Genomic DNA, 12517 nt, shown 5'->3' with positions numbered 1-12517 from the left:
CTCCTGCACTGCAGGTGGATTCTTTACCAACTGAGCCATCAGGGAAGCCCAAGTAGGCACCGTGAACATGACCAAACCTGCTCCTCCTGCAGTTTCCTTCTAGGACATGACACCTTTCATCCTGCCAGGGCCTGGACCAGTTACCTCACAGAGGTGGGGAGAGTGCGGTCAGCACCAAGCCTGGGCCCGGCAGACAGGAAGTTAGGCAAAGGCCCAAGGTGCAGGGCTGGCTTGGGAACGCGCCTCCCTGGAGTGAGGGAGAGGCTGCGTGTGCTTGTGAACACCTTCAGACGTTTGGCATTTGTCATCGGCAACGGTTCTAGAATCTATGGGACAGCAAGAAACTAGAAGGAAACAACATGTTTGGAAGTCAACAGAGCATTTTATTCCACAGGAAGAGAAAGAACGACTTGACATGAACAGATTTTAGAGTCGCAACAGATTGGTGGCTGTGAGGGTGCTCACACAGCGGTGACCCAGAACTTTATTTTTGGGATTTTATAAGCAGCTGCTATGCTATTTTGAGGCACAGATGAGGCTTACAAACAAAGTGGCCCAGGAGTCGTCCGAACTCTGAGCTGCATCCTCACCACCAGGCGGGTGAGGCGCTCAAACTGATGAGAGGCCGTGTTTCCGTTTCTGGGTTGGCAGTGAGCGGGCCCGGGTGCAGGAAGCACTGACTGGTCAACCTTTCTGGTGGGCGAACAAAAGCAGCTCTGATCAGGCAGCGATGTAGCTGGATGTGCTGGGTTAGGGCATCAAGGGGAGTTTGCTTTCTGCTGGTCTGGTTTCTCCTGATTCAATTTATTTTTCTTCCTGGGAGTGGAAATGGGTACTTGAGGCAGCAAGAAAATTGGTAGAAAATTACTGTAACAAAGTCTCAGCCATCTCTGGCTAAACACTGATTTTAAAGGAAATGGGGGCCTTTAGCAGCCATAGCCAGGGCCGGCTTCCTCTAAAGCTTTGGATGTTTTCCAGGCAAACCAGGAAACTCTCCAGAGCCCCTGAAACCTTACCCCACGCCTGGCATGAGGGCTGAGAGGGCAGAGGGAGTTTGAGAAGCTAAGTTGGCACCCACCAACCCCAACCTCACCCCGTTTGGTCTTCGGATCCCATTTTAACATCTGCCTCTTCTAAGGCACAATGTCAGAGGAGGTTGTGCAATTAGGAGCTGAGCCACTGTTTCAAGGGTTGATGAGATCAGAAAGCGGCCGGGAGGAGGGCATCTGAGCACCCTCTTGGAGTCTCTGGGAAGCACCGTTCCACAGCGCAGCCCTCAACCAACTTCCCATGGGCAGAGGATGCTGGGTGCCACTGGGCCCCAAGGCAAATTTCCTTTATAATCCTAACACCAAGCTCCTCAATCCAACAGAACTTCCAAGTGACTTCACTCCAGAAAGTGACAGAAGGCTCACTGATGCAAATAATCAATCCTCCGAGAGTCTCATTCTTAGGAGATCATCATCTCAGGCAGTGGGTGACTGGTGACAAAAACCACAAGCCACACTTGTGGGGTGCAGGGCACGAGGCTGTTGAAGAGGATGAGAAACCTGCAGGAGGCAGGTGCCACAATGGCCGCCTGGCAAAACCAACCAACCGAACAACCAAAAACGCACCTCCTTCAAGAGCCAGGTTTCAACCCTGCTGGCCACGAAGACAGAGTTCAGTGAAGACCACATATAAATCCTGGTGCTCAAGACGAGCCTTGAAGACACTGCTTTGCCAAAGCACTAAGCACTGGACGAAAGCTCCCTTCCTGTTTTTTTGCGCACACACACACACACACACACACACACACACACACCCCCTAAGCGGGGGAAGAAAGACAGATTAGCTTCATTTGTGTCTTGGAAGGATCTGGGTCATGAGTTATAAACCCCAAAACCTTCCACACATCCACTGATCCCCTTGGTCTTTTTAGATCTCAGCTACGTTAGACATGGTTGTACAGACTGAGTAGATTTATTAAAATAAAAATTTAAAAAATCACAAGTCTAGTCATTCATTCCAGAGTGAAGCCTACCCCTCCCCAACTTGGTTATTCCATACAGAAAAGAGAAAACCCTGCAAACAAGACCCAGGAAGAAGAGGGAACTCACTTCAAGGCCTTGCCACTGTTTGGAATTTAAAACCAAGGGCAAGAGTTATTTTGGCCAAATCTTGGCCCCAAACTTACAAAAACAGCTTTTTAATACTCAAGATTTCATTCCCTTTTTGGACTCTCTCCTTCTCATCTCAGTGTTACTGTCACCAGGTCCCCAGGACTGCAGAGCTGAGAGTCTGCCTGCGGCTTTATTAGGAAGAAGAGAGTCCTAGGTCCTTCTCCTCGGACTGCTGCTCAGGAGGGAAGACATTCTTACTGTGGGTTTTGCTAAGTTTCTGGACTTTTGATTTGTCCACCCAGTTCTGCAGGGCTTTTCCCCCTTCTAAGTTACCAGAGTCTACCAATGTTTCAGACTGGCCTCTATGATAATAACCCAAGAAAAACTTGCAATGCTGGTGTGTGTGCACGTGTGCTAACAGAACACACCGCAAACTTTGGCAAGACCAGTCAGGAGAGAGCCAGAGATTTAGGCAGATAAAAAATAATCTGTGACACTCTAAGAACCATCTTTAAACTGGAGGAGAAATCAATAAAAGATGCATCTGAGTCACTCCCCTAGGCCTTGTTGAGGGCCAGCTCTAGGTCTGGACACTTTGGTTCGCTGCTGCTGCCTGGACGCATGCAGGTGTCAAAGGTGTCACTCGACGTACCCGGCACCTCACCTCAGCCCACCCGACTGTGAATACCCTCGTTTCCCAGACTAAGACATAACATTCTGCAACTTGCAAGAATCCCTCTTCATGGATAGTACCCTGAATTAGACATGTAGAATTAGTGCAATAGAAGATCCAATATAATTTTATATTACTTTACAGTTAACAATCCTTTACACACATCATAGTCCCTGTTCAGAAACACTTCTATATATTTACAAACACACAGTTGTATATTTATCAATATATACATGTTAACAAAATACAGGGCAATCTAAAAATTAGATTGATCTTGGTACGCTTTTTTTTTTTCAAACGTTATTCAACCGATGTCTTTTACAAATTACCTCCCCATAATCTAAAGCAATTCCTTGCCCCACAAATGAATACAGTTCCATCTGCACCCCCTCATCAGTATTTACTTCCCCTCTTGATATCATCCCCCAAACCTTATTCTGGTTTCCTCAAATTGAAGCCAAGCCCATGGGCCTCTCTCCTCCTGATTGGTGGGGGGTCTGTCTTTGGGAATGTCCCTCCAGCAGCTGGGGTTTCTCAGGAGTCCAGCTCCAACTGTTCTTGGTTTTCACTGAGTCTTAACATCAGCTGCTGTTCATAGTAAAGGCTCTTTGCATAGTTTATTTCTTGTGATAACTTGATAGCGAGGACCTCTGATTTCACGTGGACCTGAGGAAGAGGACAGAATGAGTAACTCGCCCCCACAGTGGGGAACCAAACAGACGTACAGGACAAGAGCCACTGAAATCCACCCAGGCAGCAGCTCCCAGCCTGACTGTGGATCTCAACAGCGTGGGTGTAGTTCCAAGAAACAGATCCCCAGGGCCCTACTCCTAGTTTATGCCGACTTGAGGTCTGGGGTGGACCCCGGGGTGCCTGTGCAGTCGACCCACAATCCCCCGACCTTCAGGACTCCCTGTAACTGAGAAACCGCTGTGCTCCGAGGTGTGAGGATCAGCTGAGGTGAGAGCAAGTGAGAACAAAGACTTGGGACTCAAATCTAAAGTCTGCTGATGAGGTACCATTTCACACCAGTCAGAATGGCTGTGATCCAAAAGTCTACAAGCAATAAATGCTGGAGAGGGTGTGGAGAAAAGGGAACCCTCTTACACTGTTGGTGGGAATGCAAACTAGTACAGCCACTATGGAGAACAGTGTGGAGATTCCTTAAAAAACTGGAAATAGAACTGCCCTATGATCCAGCAATCCCACTGCTGGGCATACACACTGAGGAAACCAGAAGGGAAAGAGACACGTGTACCGCAGTGTTCATCGCAGCACTGTTTATAATAGCCAGGACATGGAAGCAACCTAGATGTCCATCAGCAGATGAATGGATAAGAAAGCTGTGGTACATATACACAATGGAGTATTACTCAGCCATTAAAAAGAATACATTTGAATCAGTTCTAATGAGGTGGATGAAACTGGAGCCTATTATACAGAGTGAAGTAAGCCAGAAGGAAAAACACCAATACAGTATACTAACGCATATATATGGAATTTAGAAAGATGGTAACAATAACCCTGTGTACGAGACAGCAAAAGAGACACTGATGTATAGAACAGTCTTATGGACTCTGTGGGAGAGGGAGAGGGTGGGAAGATTTGGGAGAATGGCATTGAAACATGTAAAATATCATGTATGAAACGAGATGCCAGTCCAGGTTCGATGCACGATACTTGGGGCTGGATTCTTGGGGCTGGTGCACTGGGACGACCCAGAGGGATGGTGTGGGGAGGGAGGAGGGAGGAGGGTTCAGGATGGGGAGCATGTGTATACCTGTGGCGGATTCATTTTGATATTTGGCAAAACTAATACAATTATGTAAAGTTTAAAAATAAAATAAAGAAGAAAAAAAAAATAAAGTCTGCTGATGTTCAAAGCACACAAACGCCTTGAGGCCTTTCTTATGGAGCAAGCTTGCTTGCCTTGAAAGGGTGAAAGGGCAGCTGGGCAAGCCTCCCCACCTCCAAAAGGAACTTGTGGAAATACTCAGGCTTTTGGGTGTTAACTCAGTTAATCTACCAGCCCTAACCTAAGCCAATGACCCCAGGGGAGCCCACATAAGCCAAACCAAACCCAAGCGCATTCCTGGGCAGGGAGAAGGTCAAGGGAGAGAGGCCCAATCAGGCTGGTTGCGGTTTCTGATCACAGAAAGACTGAGATAAGCAGGGCCATTTTGAATGGTATGTCATTCTCGAATGCAGGCTTGAAAATCCTAGCATTCCAGGTGAAAGATGAGCAGAGCTAACACCTGGGGTTCCTGAAAAGATTCCAAGTGAGAACATGGCTGGAGATGGGGTCCCCTCACATGGGCTTCTGCCGAGCTCTGAGCAGAAGCAGTGACCTGGTCCAGGCTACCAGCTCTGGTGACTTGCAGGCACGTGGCTTTGAACCCCAGCTCCTTCTGGTGTTGGCCAGATAACCCTGAGCAAGCCACCTGTCCTAACTAAGCCTCCTTACCAGTCAAGTGGGGGAAATAACAGTACAACATTAAATAATCTTTAAGTATTCAGAATCCAGCCTGGCACATAGTAAGCCCTTACTGAATGTTGGTTATTAATAGGAATGGCATTATTTAATAAAGTCCTGCCATAACAGTATCTTGTAGCCTTTGGAGGCAAAGTGTAAATTTTGTCTATAAATATTTATTGAGCTTTACCCTGGGCAGGGACCTATGCTACATATTGCTTCTTGGTGCACGAAAAAAGTTAGCTTCCAATTATTCTAGAGGGGAAGTTAGGAAGAAGCCAGCATGTGCTCTAACATCTTAGATCCGATGCACTGAAGAGGCCCATTTTAGGAATAAAACAGCCGCATGCATTGTATCAGCTGGTCCTCACAGCTGCTCAGAGGCAGGAATCCCACCTACACCGTAAGGAGGGGAAACCAGGGCTCAAGTGTTGAGCAACCTGCCTAGGGTCAGCAGCAGTGAAGCTGAGAGGGCAGCACCACCGCATCTACCACACTGAGCACCTTCTGTCTGCGGGACTAAGAAGCAGGACCCCTGGGGATTCACAGCAGCCAGGCCTAAGCCTCAGGTGCTGCAAACGCCTTTCCACTGAGAAGCATCAGCAGGGCAGTGGCGGGCCTGGGAGACGGGTCAGGTGTGCACTCACCATAGGCTTCTGGTGAGAAGGGCCCGGGATGGACACGCCGCTGCTCGTGTTCACAGCCTTCTTGGTGACCTGCACGTACACTTTCCCGTGGTCTTTGGAGACGAGGCAGTGGTAGAGATCGTCATATTTGACCTCCAGGAAAATGGCCTCTCGGTCAACGTAGTCCCCGCTTCTCAGGAAGTAGACAGCCTTGGAGGAGATGAGCACGCAGTAGCTGTCGATGTTCTCCACTGCGATGAAGCTGTGGAGGGAGAGGGGGAGTGAGGAGGGCACGCAGGACTTCAGGGCTGCTCCTCGAGGCAGGGCTGAGGCTCCGTGTGGGCCCTGGTCTCTGGGGACAGACCTTACAGCCAGGCTCCCTTGCTCAATGCCCCGTGGGTGGGTGGCTCACCCACTCTGAGCCCCCGTCTCCTTGTCTGTCAGTTAGGAATAAAAGTGGCATTGGCCTCTCAGGGCTGCTGCGAGGCCGGCATGCATAGCAAAGGGCCCTTAAACAGGGGGCTCGATGAACAGGACCAACTGTATCAATGAGAGAAAACAGTTTTATGGCCTTTTCATAGGACGAAGCTTAGAGAAAACCATAACAGTGCTTTGTTGGGCAAAAGAGAGGAAGAAAACACAATGCTTTGAAAGGTCTGTTGATGAAATAGCAGCTGAGAAGCTTCGCTGTGAAGGCAGGGTGGGGGAGGGGCGGGGTGATGGAAGTGGAAGTGGGGAGCAGCATTAAATGGGTCAGCAAACTGGACGCGTGAGAGGATGCCATGCCCTCTCTATCTGCACATCTATGTCTGCTGCTTTTTTGTCATGGTTTTAATAGGAGGTGGCCTGGTCTCAGCCTAACACCTTGAGGGACAGGGGGCTGACTGGTGAGACCACCGCCACGTTCTCAGAACTTCATGAGTTGTTAGGAAGTGTGCTTTCTCAGGGAAAGCTATAATCCTGATTTTCATAACTCTCAGCCATCAATTCTAGAGGCTTCGAGGCCACTCAGGAAAAAAATAAAAGAAATCTCCTTCCCTGGAGCCGCGGATTTAAAGTGGGAATTTATGCGCGTCAAAGCTCTCAGCTGGGCTACAATGAAGAGCAGTGACCCTTGGAAACGGCTGTGACAGCCCTCCCAGGCCTGGCTGCCTCCTCCGCCTCTTGTGACAGCCTTCCACAATGGAGCGGCCACTTTGGGGAACAGGGAAAGACGGCAGGAATACTAAGAGCTGACGGCAGGAATACTAAGAGCTGACGAGAGGCTGGCTGTCAGGCCCTGGCCCCCTGGGATCCGATGTCCTGAGAGGAATTGCCACATCGCAGTTGCTCGGAGCCACAGCTCCCCTGGAACGGCTTGGGGACTGGGTCCCAGGATGGCTTTGTTCTGGGGTCAGCGGTCGCCAAACTCTGATGGGACAGAGCAGGCCTGCCCATAGCTGGACAGGCTGGTTCCCTCTCCATCCCAAGTTGGCTCCAGGCGCCCGCTCGCCTCTGGGCTCAGAGAGCCCCCGACTCTGAACACACCTCATCCCTTATCCCTTCCACCTCCTCCTCAAGCCTGAGGATTCACAAGTTCCAACTTCTCTCTGAAGCTTCCCCAGAAACACTCAACCCCACTCCCACTTTTGAATGCTTCCTTGCTTACCTTCAAGAGCACTGCTAAGCACTGGTTTGTTCTCATTGTGTGTCCTGGATAAGTATGCAGCTCTCTGGCTAAGCTGATGTATTCTTAAAATCCACCCCCCTCCCATGTCTCCCTGAGCACCCACCACTGAGTCGGCCACCCCCTTAGCACTCAGTAAAATTCTGCCTGGTTCCAGCTGCCATTTTAATTGTAGCCTCACATGACAAAAAATTGGGGTTTATTGTTCTACTCTGACTGGTTGGCAATGCCAAGAATGTAGACTTGTAAAGTCTCAATGCCAAAAGGAGAAATACCCAGCAGCTTTTGGTGTTCAGGCCACTCAGCAGAGAATTTCCCACATCCCAGGCTCGGATGGTGTCCAGGGGGCAACAGCACTACTTAAAGAGGCCGAGTGAAATCTCAGATGGCTGGTCCCAGGTGAGAGAAAGAGACAGATAGAGATGATAAAAGCTTCCTGACACAGAAGGGAAGGACTGGGGGCTGGCTGGAACTTGCCAGAAAACTAGCTTAAAAACTGAAAATGGCCCAGGGCTTCTGAGCATGGGTGGGCTGGGCACGTGGCGACTGAGGCTGGAACAGGTTCTAAGGGGAGCTCCCCAGAGCCAGCCACCACGATTAGGGCGAGGGCAGGATGGACATTAAAAATCCAGTTGAGGACTGTTCTCTTTCATCTGGTCCAGCACAGGAGGCAGAACTTCTGTCCCATCGTCCACGTCTCCCCTCTCCTGTTTGGTACCTGCTGATGCTGACATTTATGCACAGCCTCTAAGAGGGCTGAGGTCTCTCCATCGGGGCAGCTGTTCTGATACCCCTCACCTGGGTGGTTGACATTATTAGAGCCCTCTCCATAGTGGGCCTCTTTAAAACAGATTTCCTTCTAAGAGGCCACAGATGGTGCAAGTCCTCTGTCCAGCCAGCACAACTTCTGGGTGGAAGGGAGGACGAAGGGTGGCTCTGAGCTGGGATGCTTGACTCAGAGCCATCCCACATGGTGGAGGGGACACATGCTGAGTGGACAGGGAGACCCCCTGGGTGAGGCAGCTCTGGCAGGGCCAGCTGCTGTCTTTGTGTCTCAGTTTCTTCATCTGAGAGAGATGATGCTACCCACCAGCTTCCATCACAAAGTCAGTAAACTCACAGCCAAAATTCAATGTCAAAAGAATTCATGTCCATTATAGAAATGTGAGGGGAGGGGAACGGTTTGTAAATCCGCACATATCTCTCTTCTGTGAGCCCAGGAGCCCATTCATACCCCGCAGCTAATACAGACAGTAAGTTCTGGACATTTACATGACGTGTTCTAGTCTTTTCAAACCAAAAGCAGATTGGAGCCAAGGGTATAACTGAGAGGAGGGGAGAGGGAGACAGTGGGGACTCAGCCAGAGTGCCAGGGTCACAGCCCTCGGTCTGAGCAAGAACCTGGACACCGACTTAGCCAATAGCCGTCTCTCCCTCCATTTTCTTCTCAACGCTTCCCTGGAACTTTCACAACCAAGAACTAACACTTTGGGTTTCATCATAATAGCATATATTACACACACATACACACGAAGTCTAGAAACCACAACAAAGAATAATTAAAACTGAGCTCCAGATTACGGGTCCCCTCCTGTAAGGGAGACCAACCCCAAATCTGTCATGGAGAGAGAGGAACCAAAACTCGAGGGGACAAGAGAAGCTGAACCCATGAGCGCTCCCAGCACTTCTCGTCTCATTTACCACCTCTGTCACTTCGTTGTCACAGCGTGGCATCCCCCTCCCTGCCTGGCTGTCCCCTGCAGAAGGCCTGAGCTCCTTTCCTTTGTGTCACTCGAGAGGCAAAGGCCTCACACAAGCCAAGTCCAAACACACCCACACTCCCCTCGCTTCACGTAGGCTGCTCTTGGCCCATGAATGGGTGACTATTACAAACCATTGTAGGATGACGTGGGAAGAAAAGCCATGTGGCCTCAGGTGGACCCTGAGTGTGTCCTTCTACCCTCTGACCTGTTATTAACTCAGAAGGAGGGAGGGTGAAAAACTGTGGCCAGAGACACACAGCCTCTGGGTAAGTCGTACCCTTCAAATACGGAGAACCAGAAAGACATCTGGTGTTCTGTGGACACTAGGGACGATTCTATAAAAAAAAAGAAAATCAGGATTTTTAGACTTTGGTTAAAAGTTTCACTTATAACTCTCCTTTAAGGGAAGAAAGAGGATGTTTTGACCTTGGGACCAACTTCAGAAAGTTTCTTCTCAGAGAAAGGAAGGCTGTGACACGTGGCTTACACCTCTCCAAGATGACGGGTTCTAATAGTGGGCGAGCCCGGCAAGGTTCAACACTGCAGAAGCAGCTCCGCTATGAAGAACAGCGTCCCAAACCACAAACACCAAAGTTGCTGTCAACAACAGCTTCAGCCCTCTCACTATGTGGCAGGTAGTAATGTCATTTCCAAGTACGGTGGCCAGTGTGCCATTGGGACCGGCCGATCCTCAGTGACAGCTGGCTCTGCCTGTCACCAGCCACAAGGCTTGGCTCAGAGCTGCCTGCTGTCATGTGTAGAGTGAGGATCACCATACCTCCTCTCAGGGGCCACCGTGATGACTAGAACCAATCTACATGCCCAACCAGGGTGGCTGTTGTTATTTCTTTCTTCTGTTGACAACAACGCCAGGTTATCCTGATCCTGTGGAGAAGGTCTCCTTGTGAGTCTACAAGTCCTCACTTCGGCAGGTTGGAGAAATGTTATGTCCCTCTAAGAGGCCGAGGGGAAAGAGGTTCATGACCAACTGATTTGCTCCTTAGGGGGAGAGAAATTTGCCAGTTGATTCAATTACCTTTTTCAACCGATTTTCTTTCTTTTTTTCCCACTCTCTTGGGGTTTTGTTTGTTTTTGTTTTATCAACTTTTTTAATATTTATATATCTGTTTATTCCACACTTTTCAGGCATTTCACAGTCAGAAGAGTTGGGAGCTGTCTTATTCCAGGAGTGTCAATGATTATTGACAGATAATTTCCTGGTTTAGAAAATGCAAGCAATGAACTCTATCCCACTCCTCAAAATGTCTGATCTTTTTATTTTTGTTTTGAGATTGCATATATTACTTTATGGTTTTTATTTATAATTATATGCTGTTAAATTAAATTATACTGTTTATTAGAATAAACAATATAACCTGTGCTCAGATAAAAGTGTTCTAACTTCTATATCTATATGCAGTTTCTTAAGAAGAGTATATATATCAAATATCACAGTATGCATACAAAGGGGGCAAGAAAGGAGAATTTTATTCTTGATTTTTTCTGTACTCTTTGAATTTGCTAATAACTGTGCACATGAGTTTATTTCATCAGAAAGAGAAAGGACTAATCTGGCCAGTGGGTTTATAGGCTATTTTTGTTTTCCTTTTTATACTTTCTTGAATTAAAAAAAAAAAAGAGGAGGAGTAGACAAACAGATAGAATTGAGTGCATAACCCAAAGGGACAAGGAAGCAGCCTGACTCAGCTGAGATCAAGTGACACAGGGTGAGTCTCCAAGGTGCTGCTTAGATTCAAGGGGCCTCCTGTGCGTGATTTTCAAGTTTCCCCCAAAGACAAACACCACCTTCAAGGTCACATACAGGAACCCTGTCATGTGGAGCCACTTTCCAGGTCTAGCTGCCCCTTGAGGATGCTTAATTGTTGCTGTTAATTCCTTACTTCTCCTCTTCTCTGTAAATAAACCTGTGTATTTGTCTAAAGGATAAGGACTCTCTTTGTTAGCAGTGTCACAATACTAAAAAATAAAGAATAATTTTGAATAATTAAAAATGTCAAACATCTAGAAAGGCTCCTAATTTCTAATTAGAACAGGAGCTTTTAACGTTTATGGAACACACATGTTGTGTTGTGTTGTGCTCAAACATGTCCAGCTCTTTGCGACCCCATGGACTGCAGCCTGCCAGGCTCCTCTGTCCATGCATGGGTTTTTCCAGGCAAGAATAATTGGCGTGGGTTGCCATTTCCTTCTCCAGGGGATGTTCCCGACCCAGGGATGGAACCTATGTCTCCAGCATTGGCAGGAGGATTCTTTACCTATGCGCAACCTACTGACACTCAAATAATTAATAATTTTGAATAGTTAAAAATTTCAAACATCTAGAAAGGCTCCTAATCAGAACAGGCGTTCTTAACATTTTTGGATCATGGACCCTCCTTTCCCCCTGTTGGCACTGTGGGGAGGCCCACAATTCCTTTCTAAGGATAATGTTGATTTTAAACGCATAAAATGCTTAGGATTACAAAGGAAATCAAATATATTTAAGTACATCTATCAAACTATTAAAACCGAGATAGAGAACTTAAATATTCTTTCTTTAAAGCACTGAATAATATCTTAAAAAAAAACCTCACAAATATTATTTCCTAAAACTACATTAAAAAAATACAATCAAGTTGTCAAATAAACTCAAGAAAACAGTGTGTGATGACAACTACTTAGTTTTTGGAAAAGGTGAAGAACTACCCTAGTGCTTACATTGCTAGTATGGAATCTGGTCTGTGATGGTGTATTGGAAATAAAATAGGTACTTTTTTCTTTTTCTTTTAATGAAAATGAGGTGTCTGGCTACATACTAGACACCAGTTACAGAGAAAAATTAATGTAATCTGATAGGACAAATTTGCCTTTACCATCATTTTAACCCAGAATCCGATTTCAGAACCAAAATTAAGAAAGATGGAAAGTGATGGCAATTTTGCAACATATCAGAGTTAATACTGGATTCATTAGAAACTCAAGCCTTTACAGTGAACCAGACCTTAAATCATATGTCAGCAACTATCCTTTTAATACTAATTAATTGAATAAAATAAAAAATTAAATGCAACTTGATCTGGGAGAACAAAGTTGAAGTAACCACAGCATTGTGGACTCTGTGGGGTTTTCATGGCATCGGGAAGTAATTACACAATATTTTCCAGAAGTGAAACAGTGAGTCTAACTGGAAAAAAATGTGGAAACATTTAGTTAG

At 47.2% G+C, this 12517-nt stretch overlaps 1 protein-coding gene and 1 non-coding gene across 2 annotated transcripts in view; both read right to left on the bottom strand.

The window, feature by feature from the left end:
• Positions 1 to 1188: 1188 nt before the first annotated feature.
• Positions 1189 to 12517, bottom strand: part of VPS13D (vacuolar protein sorting 13 homolog D) — a 274678-nt gene continuing 263349 nt past the window's right edge. Inside the window, 2 exon segments of the mRNA XM_070385275.1 lie at positions 1189 to 3441; positions 5896 to 6136. Coding sequence (XP_070241376.1) covers positions 3310 to 3441; positions 5896 to 6136 — 373 coding nt within the window. The 3' untranslated portion in view covers positions 1189 to 3309.
• LOC138991305 (small nucleolar RNA ACA59) lies at positions 5607 to 5750 on the bottom strand. Its single transcript, XR_011467333.1, has one exon. It is a non-coding gene; the product is annotated as a small nucleolar RNA ACA59 (small nucleolar RNA).

This window comes from Bos mutus, chromosome 16, assembly GCF_027580195.1.
Source record: "Bos mutus isolate GX-2022 chromosome 16, NWIPB_WYAK_1.1, whole genome shotgun sequence".
Taxonomy (NCBI): Eukaryota; Metazoa; Chordata; class Mammalia; order Artiodactyla; family Bovidae; genus Bos; species Bos mutus.
This window is presented reverse-complemented; position numbering and strand designations above follow the sequence as displayed.